This window comes from Synchiropus splendidus, chromosome 1 (genome assembly GCF_027744825.2).
Source record: "Synchiropus splendidus isolate RoL2022-P1 chromosome 1, RoL_Sspl_1.0, whole genome shotgun sequence".
NCBI classification, from domain to species: domain Eukaryota; kingdom Metazoa; phylum Chordata; class Actinopteri; order Syngnathiformes; family Callionymidae; genus Synchiropus; species Synchiropus splendidus.
In genome coordinates this window covers 17274983-17300790 of record NC_071334.1, presented here as the reverse complement: position 1 = coordinate 17300790, position 25808 = coordinate 17274983, and the positions used below count along the sequence as shown (strand labels likewise).

The following is a 25808-nucleotide window of genomic DNA, read 5'->3' as shown; positions in this document are numbered from 1 at the left end:
ACATGGTTTCCTCTATTGAAGATACAGACGGACGCAGATAGAAGTTGACCTCCTACTAAACCTAAGAAATTAACCCTTCGACTGCTGTTTGAAAAACAATGAAACTATGATCCCAAGTCTCCTGAAGCTTTGAAAATAAACAGTGGTGGCGGCATACAAGCGAGCATCAAGCACCCATCACTAATAGCTGAGATATTCATTGAGCTTTTATTTGGACTCAGTGAAAATGCAGTTTTTTCTCATTTTCTCATTATTGTAGTGAACTGATTATTATTTTTTTCCTCAATTGAGTTCATGCAAATAAAATAAAAAATAAAATGTAGGCTTTCAAATTATTTGGTTTGTTAGTTTTGTGGTTATATTACCAAGGTATTGAAAATGCATTATAAGTCAAACCTCTTCCTGGGTAGCAATAGTGAACTTGCGATTTTGGTATCATGAACTCAATAGTTGTCTGGTTTATCCTGTAACGCACACACGGACGACACAAAGATTTGTTAGAGCCGTTCCATTGTTATCCCTTATAAAAGTCTTAGTTTCTGGCTTGTGCTTGTTTTACCCTAAGCCAGTCACATGACCAGCGAGTGCACCATTGAGAATAAACTGAAGTCATTTTAAAACGCTTGTAAATCCACGATGGTCAATGTGCCTACAGAGCACCAGCACTTGCAAGTGAGTGATCATTCCAACCAACCATGAAAATTTAAATGAGCAGTGTTTGTCCATTTTTGGGGTTAACAAACCACCAAACAAAACTGACCCTGATACATAAACTCTACCACTCCTTGTTTGTTGGTGGTATTAAAACCCTACGTAGAATGGTTTATTATGATTGCAGTTGGAGTGCAGCAAAGCTTATGCAACAGTCGCTGCTGACTAACCCTATGACCACATGAGGTTTGTCTGCACTTGACTACATTCTTGGGACTGTCTTGGTTTGCTGCCGGGAGTATGACTGAGTCACCGGCTGCACAAAAGGCCTCAGTGACGGCCAGCCCACCGCAGACCTCTGATAGCGGGAGATTGCCACTCTCTGGGGTCTAAGATGCTTTATATTCCCTCCACGCCAAGGTCCTAACCCCCTGCCTCGGCCCCATCACCCCTCACCTCCTGTCTCCTCTAATGTGGCTTTATTGACTGTGACACTCTGAGCATGGAGATGATGACCAAACAATTAAAAGTGCCCCAGAGGAAAGGCCATGAGAGTCACAAACCATTCAACAGGCTTTGTGTGCTTTTGCATATCTGTGTGTGTGTGTGCGGTTGTGCTTGTTCAAGCCATTGCGAAGAAGTGAGACGGCCAAATTCCTCTCCCCCCGCCCTCCCTCTGAATACGAAACAGTGATCTTCCAAACCTAAATAGCCCGACAAATTCACACCCCCGACAATAAAAAAAAAAAAAGTTAAACTTGAGTTCAAATATCACCAAGGTCACAGTCGGTGCTATTTTCGACTGATCGTGTAACTCAGGCCTGAAGAACTTAAACCGAGCATTTCGCTGAGATTACGTCCCGACACATTCTGCTGCACATCTAAGCTTCCCCACACTGGGCTATCAGTGAAATCGAGCTCACTAAAGCTCCAGCAAACATCGCCCAGATCAACTGGATTATGATGAATTTCAGTCTCGGGAATATTCAGCCGCCATGTAAAGCTGGCCTCTCGGCAGAGATGGATCTTTAATGAAGAGGGAGGAAAGCACGGCATGTGGCTAATACTCTTAAAGACGCGCTCTCACACACACACACAGGCGCGCGCTGTGAGGCCTTGATGGCTCTAATCTTGTCCTTGTTTCAGATCCAGTTCTGGATCACTTCTGTCTGCAGGATGCAAATGTGAGCAACTACATAATGAGGCTGCTAATGGTCCCTGCGAACTTTGACCCCAGTCTCTGTCAGGGTCCCGACAAGGCCACAGGCCGGCCTTCTAATCGCTTCCATGAACAACTCTCAGTCCTTTTCAACTGAGACTCTCAGCCCGGGCGGAGAATGAAACCTTAATTTGGTGAAACGCAGCTAGCGCTCGCCTGTCACTTGTCGTCAGGTTTGATGACTGTCGTGAGCTGCTGTTTGCCCTGCTTTATTAGTTTACGCTGCGATGAAATGATCTGTCTTTCATTAGGACCTCCTGGCAACCATTCGGCCGCAGACGTGACACGCTGCTACACCAACGTCCTTTCACCTGCATAATCCTATCGCCTCAAAACCACTAGGTTTTTGGAGGGAGTTTCATTCTTATCTCTCAAAATTAAGACGACACTTGACATTTTTATCTTTTTTATCTCTACACAAAGAAGACAGCGGTGAATAATGCGATCACACAATGTTTAGTGACCTCCATCTTCCTTCACCTTTGTCATAGTGACCACAAGAGCGACATGGACTTGTTCGGTGACCTGCTCAGCTTGACGTGTTTTTGTTAGCATGACTGACTATAGGGTAACATGTCGGTCAGCACGTATAACCTCCACCTAATTCATCTGTTCAAACTTAGAGCAGAACCCCCACACTGAAACAATCTCATTACAGTTGGAGATGACATCACACCAAAACAACTGCAGCCTTTATCTTCTCTAGCAACAGTATCAATTGGATTTGCTGCCTTTAGAGAACTGAACCCGGCTACACTTTGAAAAACTCAAGGTTCACTAACAAGTATGAAGAATTCACTTTTCCTGTCTGCATGTTTTGATCCTGGGAGGAAATCATTAACTTATGAAAACGATTTGTGTGTTCCTTGTTTGAAGGTTCACAATCCAACCGCAGCTGCGCATAAAGTCGGGGCTCTGATGTTTGTTGTGGTGTCACATATCCAAATAAAAGGTTTTAAAGGGAAAAAAGACGGCGTGTGGCACTGACATGTACAAGTTGTTTTTGCGTCAGCCTCCTGATGTTCAGGATTTTGGTCTTCACATAACTTGTTGACAGATATCCAGACACTTATGATCTCATCAGGTTACAGCTGTGTTATCGTACCTCTCCAGTGAGCGCATGAATCACAACATGGTCTCACCCATGTAACAAAACCCGGCACTTTCTCACCCTTCCTTCTCCCAGGGTCATGAAATGACACAATGTCAAAAAATTGTGTCATCGGTCGCCTCTTCTTTTGAAATAATGCCATTCCAAGTCTCTTTCAAAACATCATTTTGTCTTTACACTTTCGTGGACGGAAGGGCCAAAGCCAAAATCAGTTTTTCACCACCTTCAGGTGTAGTTTAGAAATCCATTTTGATTCATTCTTGATGTGTCTGGCATGGCACAGAGGTGAATATCGGTGAGGCCACAGACTATTTTATATAAGAGCTTTCACATTTTCTTGCCTGCACACCTTTCTGTGGCAACACACACCTTAACTCTAGTCGTGCCACAGACGTGGCCATATATGTTTCTTAAGGGTCCAAAATTCTGAAACATATTTCTCATTTTTCATTTTGGAATGATCAGTAGCATGGCAAAAATATGGACTTTTTTCTGTTCTTTTTTTTCTTTTTTCTGCATATTTACATGACATTATGGCGCTTGTGTGCTGTGGCTGTCACCTCTTATCATCGGGGAAAGCTCAACCCAAAAGATGTGCCCATGGGTACGACCAGGACTCCATTCCCCAAGGTTTTGTTCTGGTGTTTTAAAAACATTATTTGAAAAAGAGTACTACTACAATTATAAAATTAGGACAAGAAACTTGAATTGATTGCAGAACCTGTTTATTCGACCTACAAGTACAAATAGATGAATTTTGTTTCCCCTTCCTTTGTGGTCATGATGTTTGAGTCACTCTGAGTTAGAGAACAAGATGAGCTGCCCGACTGAAGACATGCACAAGAGGGTCTGTATGTTTTGGTCAAAGATGAAAGCCATGGTTGAGTCAGCTAAGACGACCTTTGATGCAGTCTTTATGCAGCAACACAAGCACCCCATCTGCACAGCATCAGCAGGATATTATTAGAAATGTTCATGTGACTCCAACATACAGAGTAATTCTTGCTTTATGCAGTCGTGCGAATAATTTCCCAGAAAGGAATAATTTTCCCAGCCTGCATTAATAAATAAAGTCATGTTTTCTTTGAACATGCTGTCGACAGAAATGTTGGCACTAACATAGCAGTACAGACATTTATGGACTGGTAGTGAGGAACCATTTTGGAAATAACAATAATAAGGAAGTAAATCTATTTGGAGAAAGCTGATATATATGTAGATAAGGAATCAGTCAATAAATAAATCCAACAGGAAATGAAAGGGAAGATAAAAGGAGGAATTAATGCATGCATGGTTACTCCTACTAAAACAACATTCCTACCTTTGAAAATGCCCCATCTAATTCATTTTTTCATTGAGTTGATCCAACGTGTGTCTTGTGGTTAGTCTGTTGATCAATAAAACTTGTGTCTGACTCCAATACAAATAAAACTAATAAGAATGATTTATTAATGAGTGGGACGCAGCAGCACTTTTAAGCGTAAAGTTCACAGCAGTTTCCATGAGAAGGAATAAGAACATTGAGAGGATGTTGAAGCCAATTGCAACTACAGTGGATAGGAAGGATAATAATTATATATTTAAAATCTAAAAGATGCATTTACGACAAATTAATGACATCACACAAAAAACTTAGTTTTTAAAGCGGTGTGTTAAGAAGCCACTTTATTTTAAGTACGCTGTGTAATCATTGTTTTGAGGTCCTCTGGTTGTAGAACTTGATGTTCCTGGACTGTGTGCCCAAGCAATATGTTCCGCACCAAACCACAGCCCTAATTCTCAGAAAAAAAAAAAAAATCCTGCACATGTGCAGAATGGATTAAGCAACATAGTACACATTAGTTAGCTGAGAACAGCATGCTGACTCGTCAATTACACCGGAATAGCATATAATAAATACCGCAATATACAAAAATATTGCCTTAAATAAAAAGGAAGAGGGAATTTCTTCAAATATACTTCCATGCTGGGCTGCCTCACCAGCACCTCCCAGGATGTGTGGACGTTACAGCAGAGACACATGTCAGTTCCCCAGTCCAACATTCTCCTCCACTCAGGTGATCAAACCTTATAAAACGCCCTGAATGGCTCTCATCGAGAAAACCGAATCCCCCTGTTACATTCTAAACGTCGCTGCCGAAGCTGATGGTTATTCCGCCATCCAAGTATGACCTCAATGCGTTGGTGTAAGTGGGACAGAGACGAGCCAAGAACCATTAAATGTGAGCCACACAACACAGGAGCTGCACGCTGCCACACTACCAGGCCTCCCTGGACTGTCTCCAGGTGCCGTTAAAAATGAAAAAGAAAATAAAAATGTCCTTCCTCAAGCCTCAAATTTCCTTTCAGGTGATAAAACCTAGAAATGTTCAGGTCATGACACCAATATAAAGCAATATCTCCGCGTTATACAGCAGTGTAATAACTTATTAAGTAGAATTCAAGAACGAATCCAGAATGGATGAGCACTTTAAACATCCAAATGCAATACGCAACTAAAAGTGTGTCTGCATCTACTGTGTCAGAATACATCACTGAATAATGAGACATGGGTTGAGTTTTGCCTTTTGAGACAGCGCCCCTCTATGGACAAACATGAGCATAGCATCGCGGTTACACCAACGCTACACGTGTGTCAATAACAGTGAGAGTATCTTTATTGTTTCTTGGTCAATAAATATTCTGTGGTTTCCCTTGCTGTTTTGTGCCCTGTGTTTCCAATAAATGAAAAGAAATTAAGACAATGAGGAAGACATAATGTTCGGTGGTGGATTTTGAAGTTTCGCTAGTTTTGCTCCAAATATTTTGAGAACTTGATGAAGACCAGGTTAAGTGTTCATCATGTGGCAAGATTATTGTGCAACACCATCAATTCTCTTTCTTACTTACTTACTCTCTCTCTCTTTTTTTAACGAGAGGACTCGAATTAGACATGGAGTGGCGACAAAGCTTAATGAAATATTTTGGAAGTGAGCAGCCACATTGAACTGAGAAGGCTTTATTTGCCTTAACCAGATCATGCAGAATTAAAAGAGCGATAAACATGTATGTGTATGTAGATCACTTCCCCTTTACTTCAACCATCATCGGCCTTGAAATGTTCAAATGTACAACTTATGGGTGCATCAACAAAAGCCAGGCCAGAACACGGTGCAGCATTTAGAGATATGTCAAAACGTTAGGTTACGTTATGTATAATTCATCTGTGTTTAAGTAGGAAACCAGAACAACACCCCAAAATGTATTAATCTGATATCACTGACCTCTTTTGGTATTTGAAATATCGTTGATCACAGTGTGCTCAATTGGACAGTATCTAGATTCATGCTGCTTTTTTGCCATCACAATAGCATTAGGCATAAACATGATGAAATTCTTCTGGTCAGTGCAAAAGAGCAAAATATAATAACCATATAAATTCTAGCTGGATCCATGTATAAACACTATATCCATAAAAGCGTAATGAGAAGACAGTTTGAGACACCGTGGACTCAAGAGTCCAGCTTGCTGTTTGGAACAACCGACAAAAATGAATCATCTGTCCCTTGTCCCATTGTCATTGCATCCTAAAAACATTACTGAAATCGTTTCTTTTATTTTGTAAGTTTGTAAGTAATGTGTCACAAATGCCCTTTTGTAGATGGTGGCATTGTCAATAATATTTTTGTTGCTTTTCTTATCTTTTTAGCTCCTGAACCAATGTACGAACATATTAAAATAATATTTTCTACATTAGCTCAGTGGCTCTAGCTTAATAAATCTTTAAAAAAAAGAAAAACAGACCTCAAAAAACATAGATGTAGAAGAGTTGTTCTCACCTTTCCCCAGCCTTTTGAGTGGAAGATAAATATTACAGTGTAATCTAAACCATCTGCGCAGCATAACAGAGGATGTGAATGCTATCATAACATTCCTGCGATTGTCAACCTAGCATTCCCTAGGCGCTGCATCACGTCCACAGGGACGCTGGGAAATTTCCAGTCTCCTCTCCTCACACCCAGAGTCTTGCATAACGGCAGTGGAATCTCCCTGCAGAGAGGATCAGTAACCAGACAAATGATCACAACAGGTTTTATGTCACTGATGTCTGGATGAGTGCGACGAATACCAGAGACGCAGACAGCAAAGGCACGGACTCCAGAGAGTCGGGAGGATGTCTGCACCTGCTCTGTGGAGCTCTGGAAGGCTGATGGATCACATTGCACGGAGCCTAAATGAGTCCAAAGCAGGGTCAAGACAACACAGAGGTGTGGACGAGTCCTCTGTGGCGTCCTCCGTGAAGAAGTGTGTTTTTTAGGAAGCCGAGTATGGACTGCATTATTATTTATTGACACTTGTTGTTTTGACTTTCAAATCTCTTAAATCCATCAATTCATCATCCGGCACTTATCCTGAACAGGGTCACCAGGGGCCACAGTCGGTTCCGACTAATATTGGCCGAGGGGCGGCGTTCACCCTGAACTGGTCAGCGGTCCATCACTGTACTGACAAACATAATTCACCCCGCCGGACAGTTTAATCTCACCACCTTCTTTTTTCAGGCAGTTGGTACGTCGCCACTCTGTCAAACCACCAGGTATTTCTAGTTTTCAAGTCAACTTTCACCTCTCTCAAAGTGACTTAGCTTCACAATCCTGGCATAAGTTTTGTGTGTTACAAAGTGATCTCAAGCTTACAATGCAAATATCTAGCGTCCTTGTTTGAGGGGAACTATCAATAAAGTTACCTGCACAATAAAGCCACTTTACATCAGTGGTGACAAGCCTCCACTCCATCTCTTACAAATCCTTCTGCCTCCACTCTCCCGACTCCAGGGGGCCAAACCCTTGTTATGCCAGAGTACACAAAGAAGAGTGCCAAAATCACAAACACATGGAGAGGAACACACACGCTGGGCTTGTGTTTGGAAAAAAATGTCATGTTCTGCGCCACTCTCATGACCTGTGATGCACCCGGGAAAATTCTTTTTTTTGAAGAAGAAGAAGAATAATAATAATAAACACACCTGGGAAACGCCAAGGGATTTTAAATATTTACAACAATCCGTGAGTCAAACATTGTACGAACAGCTTTTGGAAACTAAACTGTGAAAGTGACAGTTAATGCCGGTGAAACACAATGTATGTTTGTGTGGCTAAGTGTTGCAGCATCTGTGAACACTCAACGGCTTCACAGTGGCCTCTTTATGTCTGGATCCAAACTCAAGCAGACTCTGACTTTTCGTCTAGTTCTACAGGACAATATTTGTTTGCTTGAGATCCTAAATATGCAGGTGTATTTACCTGGCAGGATGAGGGAGAGGGCCCAGACTGTGCAGGCGGTGATTTGTACTTATTTGTGTAAGCGTCGGGTTTCAGGTTGAGCTGAGCATGTGTCACTTTCATTAACACCTCGCTCCTGCTGACCATGTGACTACAAGGTCAGCTCCAGTGGCGACCAGCAGGCTTTAATTTCACAAGTGACAAAGCACGATCCTGTCAGTTTGATTCAACGTCACAGCCTCTCATTTACTATCTTTTTTTTGTTATTTACTGCCTCTGTGTTCTTGTCTTTTTAAGTGCCTATAAATCGGCTTTGAAATGAAATTGTCTTGGACAAAAAAAAAATGCTGGACTGACTGGCTGCTGTTCTATTATCCAGGTTTCACAAGATTTATGGACTTTTAGCAGCTCACTATATTAAACCGCAGCCGCCTGCCAATTTGCAGGGTGTTGCAGGTGTCAGTGGTCAATGGCTACATTATGGAAGTGGAAAGGCAGGAAGTCAATGGAAATGCGGTTAACGTCATAATGGATGGTGTCTAGTCAAATGTGCAAATGCCTTAGGGATGTTGGAAGTATATTTTAAAGCTGAATAAAAAAAATCACGGAAGAAAAAGAAAAGTTCATGTACACATTATTTTACGAGTATTTTCAAATACAATAATTTTGTCAATACGTTTAGGTTTTCCTTTCTCCATTGTGTTTTCTTTTTGCCCCACCAACAAAGTTGATTGAAATAATTCATGAAAATGTGAACTCATTGACACATGTGAGAGTTGTGATACTACTACAGCACCACCCAGAGGGGGAAACAGAGCATGACGTGTTACTGAGTGTGGAGGTTATACAGGTCCCATATTGTTATGAAGTGAAGTCAGTATGTGTCTTGGAAAGGAAAATGTAGTGGGAGAACTCACCATATGGAGGAGGCTGAGCATGAACTCCCAAAGAAGGACAGTTGGTCACTGAGGATGTCTGTGAGCCTTTCGTTTATTGCAGTGATTCTTAACCATAGGGCCGGGGCCCATGGTTGGGCTGCTAAACATTTTTTTTTTTTTTTTTTAGTTTTACACCTTTTAAGTTTTAATACATTAGCCACATATTGTGGCAGTAGTGTGTCACTGAATTGATTTGACAGCTGCAAATCTGTGACAGTTAACAACTATGGAGAAGTTTGATGATAAAGAAAGCAATGAAATGTGAAGTGAAAAGTGAAAAACTGTTTATGAAAGCACATGTTCCGCATTTTTTAAAATTAATTACATTTTTAAATTCAAATTTTCAAATTAGATTTTATGGCAATACTTTCATCTACACTTCACTTATATCATCTTTGGAGTTTAAATATATTTTATTTTATTTTATTTTTTATTTTATGATATTTAGACATGATTTTATTAGACATTAAGTTTCCCAACTTTCCCAACAGTGTGCATTAAGTGTATGTTTTTCTTTTTTTTTTTTTTTCTTTACTAAATTTGATGAATATGACTTGCACCTGATTCTGCTGCTGGTTGGACTTTTCAAAGACAAATACATATCTTTGCGTTGATCACATGGTTTCATGTCATTTCACAAGGTTTTGGTTTGTTTACGTGCAAGTAGATTAAATATGGTTATTGATCACAAATGAAATCAAGAGTCATGAATCAGTCCTACTGAAGGGGCCCCGGGTCCATTTGTTCTGGGAAAGTTGGGCTCCAAGATCAGAAAAGGTTAAGAACCCCTGCTTTATTGGACAATAGCGTCAACATGTCTTTAGTGGCTTTTGGCCTTCAATGGCCTCCCAGTGGCTGCAGTAGTGATGGTTGACAAAACCAGCCACTTCTTCTGCTTATTCCCTACTGGACTGGCGGAGAGCTGGACAGGTCGCCTGCCCTTCGCAGGGCACATATAGACAAACAAGCAGTCACTCACACACTCACAGACTGTGGCGCCCAGTCAATAGGGGGCACTGCCCCACACCTCATAGTGCCAACATGTGGTGCATTCATTTATTTGTAGGGAAGGAATATTTTATTTATATTTGTGATAAATAATAGGTAAGTAAGTAAGAGAATGTTTTACATGTCACCTATAAAACATGAATCATTATATTTTGGGGGAAAGAGCTACTGGTGATCAGAGATCGGTGATCGTTGTGTAACAGAGCTCTTCTTCCTGTTATTTCTTATAAGCCATTTTTTGTTCTGTTTACTTTTCTGGCATCTGGTTTTCTTCAGTGTCGATTGTGTTGTTGCTTTGTGTATGTATTTAATGTTTGTTGTCAATGCCATTAATGTTGCTATACTGCCATAACAACCGAAAGTTCCCCATCGTGGAAAGAAGGAATTGAGTTTAATTTAATTATCTCTCACACCACTGATGATAAGTGTGGTTGAAGAGATCATTGCTACTCTGCCGTCAGTGTTATACGTATTGAGATGCTTGAATGTGGACCTGGCACAGCACCACCACTGGTTTGTGACTGTGCCTTGAGAGAATCCATGGCAGCACATATAAACTTCACTCTGGTTCAGGATACTGGTTCACACCAGCCCATGAGTTGCCCCAAGCTGGAGTCAAACCTATGACCTTTTTACTGTGAGGCTGCAGGAATAGCCACTACAATCTTAAATCACTTTGGACATCCCATAATGTTGAGTATACCCATGACCTGAACCTCACAAGGCCAGAAACTTCCTCTTACTACTCTTCCTATTGTGAAGCAGAAGACAACAAGTGAGGCGGCTCTTCCCAAGATCATTGTCGATGACTTTGAGAGCAGAAGTCAGGCTGCGCTGGACACTTGAACAGTTACGTTGGCTTCATCAGTTCGCTCCCCTCATGCTCTCTGCTCAAAGTATTTGCAAGTGAAATGGCAGAGTGTTGAAAGCCGGATAGCTGCAGCTGCTGAATTAATCATCAAGCTGCGGGATCTTTCCGTTTGTAGATGGACCAGACCAAGATAATATTCTTACACGTGGCAAATATGATCAGTAATAAATCGCATTTTGGTGACAAAACAACAGATTTTTGAGTTTTGTGTTTTATGAGAGCTGCCTCTGTCAGGCATTTTCCCTTGTCTATCCTGTCGCTGGCATTTTGGAGTTCCTCCTTTGAACATAAAATTCTGCAGCATATTTGGTTTCAGTCCTGCTATGTAAACGCGAGCAATCGAGCCGTCTAATCTGAGCTGACAGTCAATTTCGGGGCCATTAGCCATCAGTAAGTCAGCGTTTAAGCCTCATTATGATGACTGGCTTTTGATGTTGCCGACTCAGGACTGCGGATCTGTTGAGTTGAATTTAGTTCTACGATAACCAGGTGCCACTCTGAGAGATGAAAAGTGGAGGCAGTAATGATGGCATATCAAACGTTCAGTAACTTTCTGAGGTGTGGGATTATTTCCTGGCAGTTCATGACCAACCTGAAGTCGGCCATGAGGAAACGTGATACGCTCAGATCAATCCCACACCAACCTGAACATATATTTTCCTTTGGTGAAGCGATTGCACTATTCGCATCGTTTCATTTACTTTACCCTTTTGATATTTTTGGCTTCTATAACATTGCTTTGTGCTCATGTGTTGATTTTAGAATTTTTTAAAAATGATTTCTGGTAACTAGTTTTACATAAAATATAAATAAACAAAACATATCATATAACCCTTTTGACCCTCTATCACAACACTGACGTATAAACATGCCACTGACTTAGGTGCCCATGAGATTTTGAAAGACAAGTTCGACTGAAAAAGACATTGTCAAGGGTGACGACTCAGCTGTTTTGATGAACAGCTGTTATCAAACTCATTGCTTCGTGTCTAATTAATAAAGTGCCGACGTTTTAAGTGTCTTGTTCTCTTTCATGCTCCATCTATGGGATCTTTCAAGGTTGTCTTGTTGTCATTCACAAACTCACATGCTTCGATAGCAAACTGAATTAAAATCAACCAGGCTGCTACAGAGTGTGTTCAATGGCTTGACAAAAAAATCTCTCGCTACACATTTTAGAAACAATGTTTGTATCACTGCGCTCAGAAAATGTCTATTATGATCTGATCTAATCTAAACATTCATGGATGAAAGAAGAGTTACAGTTCAAACAGGTGGGTGTCGTGAATATTTCAGGTGTAACTATGAAGTTTAGCAGAAGAAATAAACACCTGTTTTCAAGAACAATCTGGGTCTGGAACAGTAGATTAGTGAAACTATATGGACTGAGGCTGTTTGACTGACATCAGAATACGTGTTAATCTTTCTTTGATCTTCTGACAAGTGAATCAGAACATGCACCATGAAGGAAAAACACTGCTGACTTCTTTGATATGGGCTACGATTTAAAACGCTGAGGTGTCACTCTTAATTTGTTCACCTCACTCCTGACTCTGTATTGCCCTCACTCTCACACCTGATGTCTGACGCCTGAATGGAATGTGACATTCGACTTTCTCACTGATAAGAAAGAAGCCATGTTTTGAAAACTAGACATTCGTACCTGACAGTGAGGGGACGATAGAGTCAAACACTGGCACTCAGGCATATTGTTTATCACAAGTCATTGTTCCTTTGTGGCTTATGAGAGCAAGACATTTATGGGCTGAAGCATTTCCTTGATCAAAGGACTGTCTGCTGCCGCACTCCCAGAACATCCCAGGACAATCCTCCTTCATCCACCATCCAGCATGGCAACCGCTCCCTCAGTCTTCTTCTTTATCCCAACGGCTCACAGGTGTATGTCTTGTACTGTCTGTTTTCAGAGGGTCCGGCAATGAATGCTGTGCAGCGTTCAATGGCATCACTTTGATCTGACTGGCTGGTAGAGTAGGTAGTCCCAACAGCAACTCCAATATTTCAGTTGCCTGCTTATGTACCATCATTTGTTGTTGCCTAAAAATAACACTGACTGAACAAGGTAGGAAAAGCCGTAGCCTGGAGAAACAACGAAGTGAGGACCTTTTTGGCTTTGGTGACCGATGACAGAAAACCATCAACTAGAGTTGGATGTGATGACAAGGAACCAAAGGTTTTCCGCACCAGTCGAGTAGATACTACTGTCAATTATCAAGGTCTGTGTTCTTGAGTCAAGTCACTGATATCACGCAGCGAAAAGTGGTTCCCTCTCAAGCTGAATGCAAGCCACATCTGGCTCTCACTTACACCCACACTATGCTCATGGCAGCACTCAAGACAGGGACAAGTTAGAAAAGGTGTCGTGGTATTCTAGAAGCAGAGAGTCTTTCAAGGATTCATTGTCATTCTCCTTATTGTCCGGGTGAAACAAGGAACAACCTTGGCTGAAGTTTTTTGTTTTCTTTGCTCCTTACACAATGTCATTTGTTGATGTAATTTAATTATTTTCTGGAAGTATTCACCCATGTTCTCCAATAGCGTCCTCCGTGATGGCAACCTCGTCCTTTTGTCTGCTTCAGTCTGGCTGACTCACTAGGATGTCGGGCAGAGACTACTCAAAGCTTTGTGTGCCCGTCCCTCACTGATCTTTCATGTGAAGGAGGCAACAAAAACAGTTTGAAATGACCTGGCCAAGCATTATAGCTGTTAACATTCTGGTCAGGAACGGCATGATTTCAATAAAACGTGTTTGTCTTAGTAACATGGTTCCAATGATCCAGAATCCAGATCACGTTAGCTGCCACATTATTTTCCCCCCTTTTGCCTGTGTATCGGAAAGTAAACTTAACTTGGGCCATTGACCGTCTCACCTCTGCTACACACCAATACATCTGAAATTGGAAGCCGCTCTTTGTTCAAGTCTGTTACAACAAAGCACTTAACCTGCGTGAGGCACCGTCACCCAGAGTAAGACGATGCAGTGCACTGTGAAATGGAACATTACCGAAGAGAAAAAAAAAGAAACACCGACTGAAGTTTTCATGGCTCTACAAACGTATTGGAAATAGGACCAACATCTGGTTCAGTCATTAGATTAAACCAGTCTCATCTGTCCCGACTGAGAAGAAGAGCAGTGATCGCAGGAGAGTTCGGGGTGAAGATTCCTGTCAGAGGAAAGATCCAATACCAGCGACTTTGCTGAAGGCTTCAATTTGTGCTGAGGAACTCACAGATATAATTGTGTCTGACTGCAGCCTGAGAGCAAGCTTCAGTCTGATCACCAGAACGTGCACAGTCACAGAACAGGATGGGGCCAAAACAGCCAGCGGGAGGCAAGATAAAAGACTTAATTTAATAAATCAGACAGTTTTGGCAATATCCAGGCACATGAGATGGAGGCAACTGCTGGTGGATATTAAGCTCTGAATCTAAAATGTAAAGCTGTGAGAATCTCAATTCATGCTCGAGGAAAGAGCACTCTGAGACTCCAGGTATTCTGATAACCATAATGCTGTTACACATCTGTCAGTATGAGTTTGTGAATATTCATTAGATGTCAGAGTCGGAGCTGACTTTGTTCACCATCGCTGACGTCAGCAGTGGTCTCCTTCCTTCAGCTGGAAAACTGGAATTAGAATTCTGCCACAGTTGGTGAGGCGATATTCAGAATTCAGGTCAACCAAGATGAAATCTTTAGTCCAGTATTGCGGTGTGACCCTGAGGTCATGGACACAGTGGAAGGTTGGAACGATCGATCAGATAATCAAAACATTGTGTTATTTTTAATATCACGATTGTAACCTTCACCTCTGCGTAGAAAAGTTCTTGAAACAAATCAAAAACTGTCACTGGATTTAAGAGTTTCAGGTTGAAGATGACTCTGTGTTTGTATTCTAAGACATTCCGAACGAAAGAGAACAGAAACATCATGACAGTGAATTGAGAGCGAGATGATGGTCTGTAGGACTTTGGGGTTGAGCTGTGGAGCAGTGTCTCAACACTTTAGTGTAGTACTAATACTAATGCAGTGTGAATAGACCAGCTGGAAATGTGTGTTGATTTAACCGATATCTTGCCAAATTTGTGGCTGTGAACTGTGGTATTGAACTTTCTTTCAAACCTGTTCCACCCAAACCCAAACCAGACACAAGGTTTCTGCCCTGCACTTGGATTATTGGTGCTGCTCTGTGCAGCCTCCAACTCGTGAGAAAGTTCAAGTTCACTTCACAATGGCCTGAGCGACCACTTGGTTTAGAAGGCCATGTGTGCGGGTTACACAAGGAAATTTAGTGTAGACAGTAATACCAAGAGGGTGGCAGTGACACAGGCACATGATGGCAGAAGGAGATGGCAGTGGATTGATTCCTCTCACCGGCAGGAGTACATTCCTAATCCAGCTCAAATCAGCTACTAATATTACTAGTGCCTCCCACGGTATGTGATATATTGTAACTTACCCGACGCCCCGTTGTAAAACCTATCCAATCGGCCTTGTCCTTCTCGATGGGTTTAAGAGTATCAGTGCATACTTGCTTTCGAAGAGCTCAACATCTAGCTCTAACATGGCTTCTCGGTAGGTCCTGGTCCAATGGGATTGAGATCTTTTGGTCCATGTAGAGAAGACACTGATGCAAGATGGTCATCTGGATTGGCTAAGATACAACAGTGTCGTTCTGTGATGTTTTTTACAGAATTTATTGCTTCAACACTATACAGTATGTGCACATTGTGGCCTGTGTTTACATTACAGATGGAGATGGATCACTGGCTTTCTGTCAGACAGAAAGCAGCATGACAAGCCTGGAATTCTCCTGGATTCCCGAGGCACAGCATAGGCTCCCTTCAGTGTTTTGCTTTTGAGCTGCACCTCAGGCCATCACTCTGTTAAGCTTCTTCTTGTCTTTAACCTGAGCTGCTACCAGTCAGTCAGTGGTGGTTGAAGGTGGACCAACTGGAGGACTGAACAAGTCTGAGTGTTCAGTTTCAGCATCCACAGAGCACTAGCCACTCCAACTCTGGTGAGCTATGAGGATTTCATGAATTTGACCTGAAACCATTAAGAAATTCTGTACTCTATACATCCACCTGTACTTGCCAAAGTTGCCTGGTGGAGGTCATCACCATCCCCATCATCACCATGTGCTATCAAGCTGCAATTGTAACTGCTTTGCAGAGATCAGCTGTCTTCCTCATTTGGGACATTAGCATTTTAAGCGTGAGCCTCAGGTTAGACAGAGCTGGCTTTCACCCTCTTGTTTTCAAGACAAATTTGACGCTCACATATCTGCTTTACAGAAAAGATCGCGTTCACACCATTCCTTGTATGTCTGCTGCCAGGACATTGCAAAACTGTAGTTGGCAGTGTAATGGGAAATAAGAAGCTCCTAAATAGCAAGAACACCAACCTGTATCTGTACAGTACGTTTATACAATAGCTCTATTTGGAAATGGCACCTTTGACAAGAGTTCTGTCGCTTACAGGTGGCCTCTACTGCCTGTTGTTCCTCCATTTTGCTCACTTTATATGCAAATGTGATCTCTCTCCCAAGATCTCAAAATGCAATGTTTCCAGAGGCGAAGTCTCGGCGCATTGCATTTAACCGAAGTGTGCAAACTAGGGGATTTTTTTTGTTTCTATATCTCAACAGGGCCGCAGATCAACCAGATGCTTCTCCTTGAATTAACTATTCTTTTTGTTTTGGATTGCTTTCTGCTCCCGCCTTTCTCTCCTCCTCTCTTCCAGGATTGGGGGTCTTCTTCCCGCCATACAAGGTGTCGCAGACACACACACCTGAGCCCAATCATGCAATCATCCTCCACGCTGCTTGAACACCAGCCAGAAAACAACCGGCGTCAGTTTGTTGTTTATGCTTGCTCTGGTACGACCATCCGTGCCCCTATCGATTTCGTGGATGACTCTTCTCCTGACCGTGAACATATTGCCAAGCGCTTAGAGTTTGTGAGTTCTTTCTGATTCGTCTCCTTTGTTTCTCAGTTTGTCTTGTGCTGGTTCTCCGTGGTTCCTCGTCCCCCACATCCTGTAGATTTACTCCGTTCCTTGGACTCTGACTGTTTGCGCTCATGGACGCTCGTTTTGGTTCTGAACGTTTAGTTTTATTTCCGGACTCTGTCTCCCTGTGGTGTTGAGATTTTTTTTTGTACCCTTTGGTTTCTCCTGCCTCTATTCTGTTGTGTATTGTTGGCCTCCTTCTGGCGTTGAAGTAGAGTGTAGTTGTGTTTGTATTTTAGTTTCGTATAGCATTTTGTTCTTTGTTGACCTGCCTCCTTCTTGTGCAGAAGTCGAGTGTATTTCAGTTAGATTTGTTGGACTCGTCCTATAGTCTGTCTCCACCCTGCTGCATGTGGGTCCCCTGTCTGAAATCGTTGCATGTACATGGCAACCTAAACTTCCAGGGTGTTCAACAACTCAAATGGAAGTATGTTGAACTACTTGTATGTGATCCTCGCGTATGCCGATACATGAGATGCTCTGAACATACATATTTCAAGGTTATCAAAAGGTTTGTGGCTATTTTGCAGTCACTCTGAAAACACTTTAAATATACATGGTGCACTTTCCCATCTCCATCATTAATTCATCATAGTTCCCTCACTGGAGGTGAAAGGTGATATCGACAGACTCAAAGCTGCATGTGCTTATTTATTCAGCCCATTTCATGGCTGCGATTAATGATATCCTCCTCTTTGGTGACTGGAAACTTAATATTGGCCACTTGATGTGGAGCAGTAACGCGTGATTTATGTTTCTAAGGTCTAAGGGGCGGCATTTCCTGTCTCTAGACTACACCAGTCCGAGTTCTGATGAATTCGAAATCCTTTCGGAGATGTATTCTCGGGCTTAAACTGTGTTGGCGGCCCGCAGATAATTCATCCTTGTCTCTGGTCACCGTTGTATAAAGAGCAGACCTGCCTCGGCGACTGACTCCGTTTCCTCTGTGGAAATATTGAATTACATTGTTCAGCAGAACATTGTCCTGATGGAAATTTTGGAAGAAAAGTGGAGTAAGTCATCAAGTTTTATACAAGCCACATTTTTATCAGCCCGCTCATAAATGTCCACTGTATTATGCTATTAAGCATTATCGGGCGATTTCAACACAAATTATGGGACACGTATTTAAGTTGACAGGCATAATTCAAGTTCAAATCTTTGCTCCAATGGCCACAAATTGCTTTACTGAATGGCTAAACTAACGGTATTAATCATTTCGACCATCATAACTACAGCATGTCTGCAGTTGTCATTAATCTGATTTGCCTTTATCCTGCGGGATGAACTGTAAAGTCATTTTCAACACGGATGCTACTCTTAAATGGGCAGGTGCCAGAGTAAACTGAAACAGCTTTCTATTGTTTTTGTTGTTGGGTTTATTGCCAAACTGAGACGAAGAACAGAGACATGTCTGTTTCTGTCAACTTGTCTGTTGATCTTAGCAAGATGTTAAGACTCTTGCACTTGTGATGGGTTCATCGTCGTATGAGGATCTTATGGCCCATTTATGAACCTTTTGCATACGAAATTGTACCCATCCATTTCAATTATTACCTTCACTGATCACATACTATACAGTATCTCCATGCGCTGTTTAGGTTGGTATTGCTGTTCACCAATCGATCCACCAGGTGGAGCAGCTCACGGTCAAACTCCAAAGCCAACATGGTGTCTGTGGAAGAAGAATTGATCATGTACCTCTTGCACCAAAGAGTAAAATGAAAACCGCGTTGTACGAGGTGGTGGTGGGTGAAGCCATTAAATATGGAGGACAGAATGGGGAGCCTATGTCATGCCCATCTACTACTGCCTCATGGGGCCTCTGTTAACAAAACATGAACGGAAGTCAATGGAGACACAAAAGTTATTTACTAATCTGGCTTGAAATATGCCACAGATCTCACATAAGATGTCTGTGAATTTGTGAAATACATTCTGCTTTTTGACCAGCAGCATAAGTTACTCTTGGTTTTGTGTGATATGTAGTAGCGAACTACAATGCTTGTCGGCATCTCACTCCGTAGTTGGTGGAGTGAGAAATATGCAATGTTCGTTTTGTAGTCCAAATAATTACTTGTCACAAGCAACTGCATCATACATTATAGACAAACTAAACTGAGACACAATCCAGGCCATGAGGCACAGTGGAGCAGAACATAGCTTTCATTTCCCCATAAACTTCCATTCATTGTTTTCTGATCTTAGGCCCCATGGACCGTCCAGAAGACTAGGTCTCCGCCATTGTCATGTCTTCTCCAGGTCTTATTAGAGTGGCGTATGAGGTAGTGAGAGCAACAGTGCCCCCCACGGTTTTTGGTGGTAGTGTCCTGTTTGGTCCGTAAGCTTTGTGGAAACGCGTACAATTACGGACAAAATGAATACAGAACCGTAACAATGAGTACTGTACAAATGGGCCTTTAGGCTCAGATACTCGTGATCCAAGTCAATCTCTGTTGAATCAATTTGTTGAGAAAAATGCTTTCACTGACTTTAAATTGTAACAGCCATCACACATATGAATAAGCTGTAATTGTAACTGTAATTCAGAACACCACCTATTTCATCTAAAAATTCCATTGAAATCCCTTTAGTTTTAATGATGCAGAATGGAGCTGTAGCTTCACCGACAGCATGCATAAACCCTCGCCCTTATGGTGTGAGGCGTGAAAAATTAGGTCCAGATCCTGCTGAAACTGAGCCTCTTCTTGGATCCATAACATGTTATTAAAGTCATGAAAGTTATTGGCGTGTTTGTCTTTTTGGTAATGCAGGGATATCCAGTTCTGTGGTTGCAGAAGAAAAATGTATTTCTGGTGGAACACTGAGACAGTCGTCCTTATAAAGACTTCACTTTCTCGAATGTTGCAACATCAGCAGTTTCATTTTCACCTACTCACATCCCACATATTCTGTCTGACACAGTCCGTCCCTGTGCTCGCCACTCCACCACATGTTGAAGCGTATTGAACCTCTCCCAACCTTTGCCAAGGAGAATGTGTGGTGTTTGGCAAACTTAACCAAACATGGATTTCATTGAGATTTTCAGAAAATATTCATGGGATAAGGAACAGATAAATTGCCTATATTATATCAGGATCCACAAATCATTGGAAGATTTGTCGCTCTGCAATGGAGAAGCTGCAGTGCTGGGTGTGGTGCAGGACACTACTGCCACCTGCTGCCCCATTAAGTTCGTTGCTGTCAAAGTTATTTCAAATGATGAATGACTTGAATAAATGTAAGGCAGTTATATCAATTTTTAAAAAATGTGTGTTAAGTAGCATAAGTTCATTTCAAGTAACCATCTGTATGAAGGGTTCTTCCTGCATTACGCTTTCAAAGATCAAGTTTGTCTGTGTTTATACCAAGGTGATTTGAGACAAACTCTGCTCAGCGCAGACCGACTCTTTCTTCCTGTACTGTGTTTCACCTGCATGAATAAATACTGAGATGATTTCAACACTTAAAGTGGTTCATGTGGTGTTTCCACTTGAGTGAATTGCTGTGACCGCTTCACATCCAACATTATACTATATTATCTTTGAACTGTATTTGTATTTTAAACGCTATGGGTTTTGGCATTTTTTGACCTGAAGCGTATTTTGCTTCTGTAATTGCAAACACACTGCGGAACTTCCTGCACTGTGATGGTTGGAATGATTCACGTCACATGGACGCACACATGAATGTTAGCGACTGTTGAATTTGAAGGGCTAAATTTATCACATGTGATAAGTCTTTTTTTTTTTTTTTTTTTTTTTTTTTTTTTTTCCATGCGGAGCTGCGTGTCAGAGCGACCGTGAGGATGCATCTGTGGAACAGGAAGTTTTTCCCAGCTCAAATCATGGATGCTGATAACGGAGTTCTTAGGGTTCAGTCTAATCTGGACTAATGTTGACTGACACAGGTATAAAAGAGCAGATGTGAATTTAAAGGGGTGTTGAACTGCAAACATGTTGACACTAACCCTGTTCCTGCTTCAGGTGGTATACGGTGTGTAGCAGTGGATCGTAGCTCATTGTTATCAGGAACAGAAGTGTATTAACTGAGACCTCTTCCAGCGTCCGGCTGTGGTGCTCCAGCGGTGAAACCTGACATCGACAGAGTGGTCAACGGAGAAGATGCTCGTCCACATAGCTGGCCCTGGCAGGTAGATGCTTCCGCAGGGCCTGGTTAATTCACTTGTATTATCATGTTGACACATTGTCAAGTGGAACAACAAACTAGAATTTCAGGTTTCAGTGTAGCTAGTTCCCGTAACCTTTTTGAGCAAGATGGTCTTATTCATCTATCCCCTCATCCAGAGAGAGAAAGGATTTAATTTCCAAACTGTGTGATGCATGGATCTTCATCCAAGCTGCTTCACACAGAGGATCCTTTCTGGTGGTGTTGAGATTCAAGGCTTGTGGTGTTCAGGACTGGGTATTGAGCAATGTTGCCCAGTAAATGTCAGGAGTGAGCACAGTGACTGGAAGAGTTGAGAAGAGATGAGAAGAACACCATGGTCTGAGAGCATGTCAACACCAGTCCTATTCATTATCTGTCTGAAGCAGAGATTAAATCCTTCAGTGACCATAACAAAAACCTGTGTACACAGGATGATGAGAGGGAGCAAACTTGGTGAATCTGAAGTATCATGGAAGGTCAATCTTGAGGACAGGCAGACGATGTCTACATTGGTATGTTCTTGCTGTCGTGGTGAAGAAAGGGCTGCACCATAATGGTCTGCAGCAGCCCGACCCATGGAGTTTGAGCTTGTGTGCCAACATGTCCTCATTTTCTCAGAACATTGCAATGAATGCTTTTATTATGTATTCTGAATACAAAAATGCAACGTATACAAAAGTGCTGAAAAGGCTACATTGTTTTGCCTTTCTATTCTTCAGATCTCCCTGCAGGTGAAACACGGCAGCCGCTACCATCACACTTGCGGAGGAACTCTGGTCGCACCTCGCTGGGTGCTGACAGCTGGCCACTGTATCTGGTGACAGAAACAACCGTTTCATTACTCGAAAAGAGAGGCACAGTATTAAGAAGCGTGTTTGTCCGGCAGGCCTGGAGATGTGTACCGCGTGGTGTTGGGGGAGCATGACATGAGCCAGCAAGAGGGGACAGAGCAGACCAGAGATATTCTTCGCATTGTTGTGCATCCAGAGTGGGACATCGATCGGGTTTCTGATGGGTATTTATGGAAACACAAGTGTCAATCTTTAGCATCCCACTGCATATGGATGATTGTTGATGGCGGCTTCACACAGGAACGATCTGGCGCTGCTGAAGTTGGACAAAAGCCCCATCATGACGGACAGCATCAGTGTGGCTTGTCTTCCAGAGCCAGAGGAGATTCTCCCACATGGGTCACGGTGTTTCATCTCTGGCTGGGGCAACCTTTACAGTAAGGCAGAAAATATGAATGAATTCATTTCTATCCCACATGAAACATGCATAAAACAATTGTTTCATCATGAACTTGGCCTCCGGGATCAAAAAGGAGCACAGAAAAGAACAGTTCTTGGGATTTCTGCACCCTATTTTTTTATTTTCCCAGACAGGTTTAGGTGTCTTGTTGAAGTCCATTTTGATTTCCAGAGTCCTGTAAGAAAACTTAAGTGTAGACTGTTGGATTCAGTAATGGCACAGATCACTCTGACGTGAATGAATCATTTTATTGTATTTTTTTTTTTGACTGTGTTGTTACACTTGACTTTGACCATTTTTCTTATTGACTTCACAAGCTTTCTGATGCTGTATATTTACTCCTCATTGCTTACTTATTTGGTGATACACCAGTGGGCATGAAACATTTGTTCCTTAATATTTTTACCACCAGTTATTATTCTGTATTCTGAATTATCAGAATGATGAACAAAATAATATAGTTGGTCAGAATGAGTTGTAACCCTGGATGGTGTCCTTTAGCGCACGGCCCAATGCCTGACCGTCTGCAGCAGGCCTTGCTTCCTGTGGTGGAGCACAGCGTCTGCAGCCGCAGTGACTGGTGGGGCATCAACGTCAAACCCACCATGATCTGTGCCGGAGGAGACGCGGTGTCTGGTTGTAATGTAAGAGAACTGCTACTGTCCAGCACCACCTGGGAGTGTGCCACGTTGTGATACTCTTGTTTGTCCAGGGCGACTCCGGCGGCCCCCTCAACTGTCTGGGGGAGGATGGCAAGTGGTATGTTCACGGTGTGACCAGTTTTGTGTCCAACCGTTCCTGCAATGAGGTGAAGAAGCCAACTGTGTTCACACGCACGTCTGCGTTCACCGAGTGGCTCAGTGACGTAAGTTCATTCAGTCATGTATTTTTACACAACTCTGCTCCAGATAGTAATGAGACTCCATCTATTTTTGACAGCTAACAGCCATCAAACTCTCTTAGTGATTCCATTTTGTTTCCCTTAGTTGCACATATCGTTCCACGTTTCTCATTCAGAATCAAGTGGGACGCCCACAGTTACTTTGAAAAAGTAATCCGACTACTGCTTAGTCCCTCAAAAAATTACTTTATTTCGCTCTCTTTAACCGGTGCTTTCTGCGCGTCGATGGACCGTGTAGGCTTAATACCGTCATCTGTAGCATTCAAAATGGTAGCTGTACTTTCAGCTAGAAACGCCCATCTCTCTAGTCACGCCACTGTTCTTCAGTGCCATGCAGCCGGCAGCTTGACGCGTGAGCTGCCAGTGTCCCGCACAGGACGACATGCGGAAGGACGCAGTTATCGAAAGGGAACGGACAATGGCAACAATAGTAACGCACGGTGACTTGGATAAGTTACTTTAATTTGATTACTTTGTCTGAAATAGTAACACGGTGGATTACTCGTTACTGAAAACGGTTGTGAATGAGTTACTGGCATCACTGCCTATTATTAAGAATAATAATCATCATCATAATTAATACTGAGAACGGTTGGTAGATTCTGTACAGTATATTGGCTGTGCCCGAGGGCAACTGGAAGGTCTGGGTCTGGACCTAGTCATGCTAGAGAGAATGTACAGTGGTACCTCGGTTTTCGAACGTCTCGAAGTTCGAACAAAAATTACGAGATTTTTTTTCCTTCGGATTTCGAGCAAAAATTTAAAAAAAACAACGTTCGCGGACCGATCAGCTGACCCACGACACGCTTTGTTATTGTGTATAACGCAGCCTCGTGTCCCGTTGACTACATTTACTGGCTGTTTTTTCTTCATATTGAGGTGTAAAACCTTTCCTGTCTCCGCACTGGACCGTGGTAGAGTGTCACAGGGGAGGCGCTCGCTCTCGACACCTCCAAGGCTGGAGCGCTCACTCCAGGGTTTGATGTCCTGTTGTGGGCTGGAGCTGGGACAGGGATGAGGCGAGTCTGGGACAGAGCGTTACTTGGTTTATGACTTTGTCACAGCCAAACTGCACAGAAGCGCACATTCAGAGCTGGACACGCACCGGGCACCTCTTCACTTCTGGAGAGACGTCACTCACTCGGCAACCCCTCCCACATGCAGTGGCCACACACATAGAGGAACAGCGCTCCTGCAGCAGACACACTACATTCACTCCTACAAAAGCCTATTTTAAGGCTTGGGACGCATTATTTCTTTTTCCATTCATTGTAATGGGAAAAATCGATTCAGATTTCGAACAATTCGCTTCTGGAACGGATTGTGGTTGAGGTACCACTGTATTTCTCAGTTGTCGTAGGAAATTCCCTCTACTATCTGAGGATGAAGATTTTAGAGAGGGGCTGGATGAATGGACGGATTCTTTATCTCACTTGTATTTAAAAAAAACAGCCTTCATGAACCCTTTAAATATCGCCTTTTTCTCGTATGTGATTAGATTAGATGCCCTTCAAATGTTCCAAATTCAATGTATCATAGCAGCAACAGTTAAAGTTAAAGACTTAATAAATTAAAGATGCACAACAAACATCACCATAATGAACACCTTGCATGTTGCCCTTTTGGTTGCATGGCTTCCCTATATTCATATTCTGGTCAAATGGATGCATTTCCTGTCATTGTGTCCGTCACCTCTCTCAATGTTGAGATGGGCTGCCACCCCATGCAAAATGTCATGACCTCACTCAAAGACAGCTGTCACTGACAACTCAAAAGGAGTCGCTGAATGGATCAGACACCACATACAACACATCTACACTGCAACTAAACAGTTGTTTTAATTATTAACTGTTGACAGCAGTTTTATATTCATGTTTCCCGTAAATAATTTTAACTTGGCAATGTTTTAATCATTAACTATTTCCTGCAGTTTCCTCTTCATGTCTTCCTCAATTACCTGTATATTAGCCTCCGTTAATTGCTTCTTACAGTATACTTTACTAGGTCAGTGTCTAAACATTTCTCTATTCCATTGCTTCTGTCATCAGGTGATGCTACACTATTGAGGATTTGTCTTCAACAGCAAGAGGAGGCTGTGAAATGGTCGCGCTGGAAATATTAATTTATTGTTTAAAAGCAATTTGGGGGTGCGTCGTTTACACAATAAATGGTCAAATGCTTGAATGTTTGACTCATCTTCACATTTTGTCAAAGTCAAAATGCTTCACATTTTCGAGCCATTGTGGAGCGATTAACAATGGAAAAATTGAGCTTATACTGTAACAGTCATGATCGAGGTCAGCCAGAAGTCAGGTGGGAGTTGCACTGGAAAGCAGAGTTTTAGTGCAGAGTGACGACAGCGATAGTTCGCTGTGATGCACGACCTCAGCGCTTGTGCT

The 25808-nt window shown here is 42.3% G+C and overlaps 1 protein-coding gene across 2 annotated transcripts; it reads left to right on the top strand.

Moving 5' to 3' along the window:
• The first annotated feature begins 21035 nt into the window (after positions 1–21035).
• Positions 21036–25587, top strand: LOC128764062 (chymotrypsin-like elastase family member 3B). 2 transcript variants are annotated; one of them, XM_053873499.1, is made up of 9 exons: positions 21068–21083; positions 21152–21240; positions 21688–21769; positions 21977–22074; positions 22144–22272; positions 22349–22485; positions 23010–23152; positions 23221–23373; positions 25458–25587. In XM_053873499.1, the coding sequence occupies exons 2-9, from the start codon at positions 21212–21214 to the stop codon at positions 25473–25475; spliced, it is 789 nt and encodes a 262-aa protein (XP_053729474.1). In that variant the 5' UTR covers positions 21068–21083; positions 21152–21211; the 3' UTR covers positions 25476–25587. The 2 variants fall into 2 exon arrangements, with proteins under 2 accessions (XP_053729465.1, XP_053729474.1); XM_053873490.1 differs by lacking the exon at positions 21688–21769 and having other exon boundaries at positions 21036–21083.
• Positions 25588–25808: the final 221 nt, after the last annotated feature.

What these genes read in the sequence shown, in the direction of transcription:
- LOC128764062 (XM_053873490.1), top strand. Translation starts at nt 21,044, where the DNA reads ATGTTGACACTAACCCTGTTCCTGCTTCAGGTGGTATACG. An exon ending in ATCGATCGGGTTTCTGATGG is followed by an intron (nt 22,273 to 22,348) that starts GTATTTATGGAA and finishes GGCTTCACACAG; the next exon opens with GAACGATCTGGCGCTGCTGA. An exon ending in ACGCGGTGTCTGGTTGTAAT is followed by an intron (nt 23,153 to 23,220) that starts GTAAGAGAACTG and finishes TTGTTTGTCCAG; the next exon opens with GGCGACTCCGGCGGCCCCCT.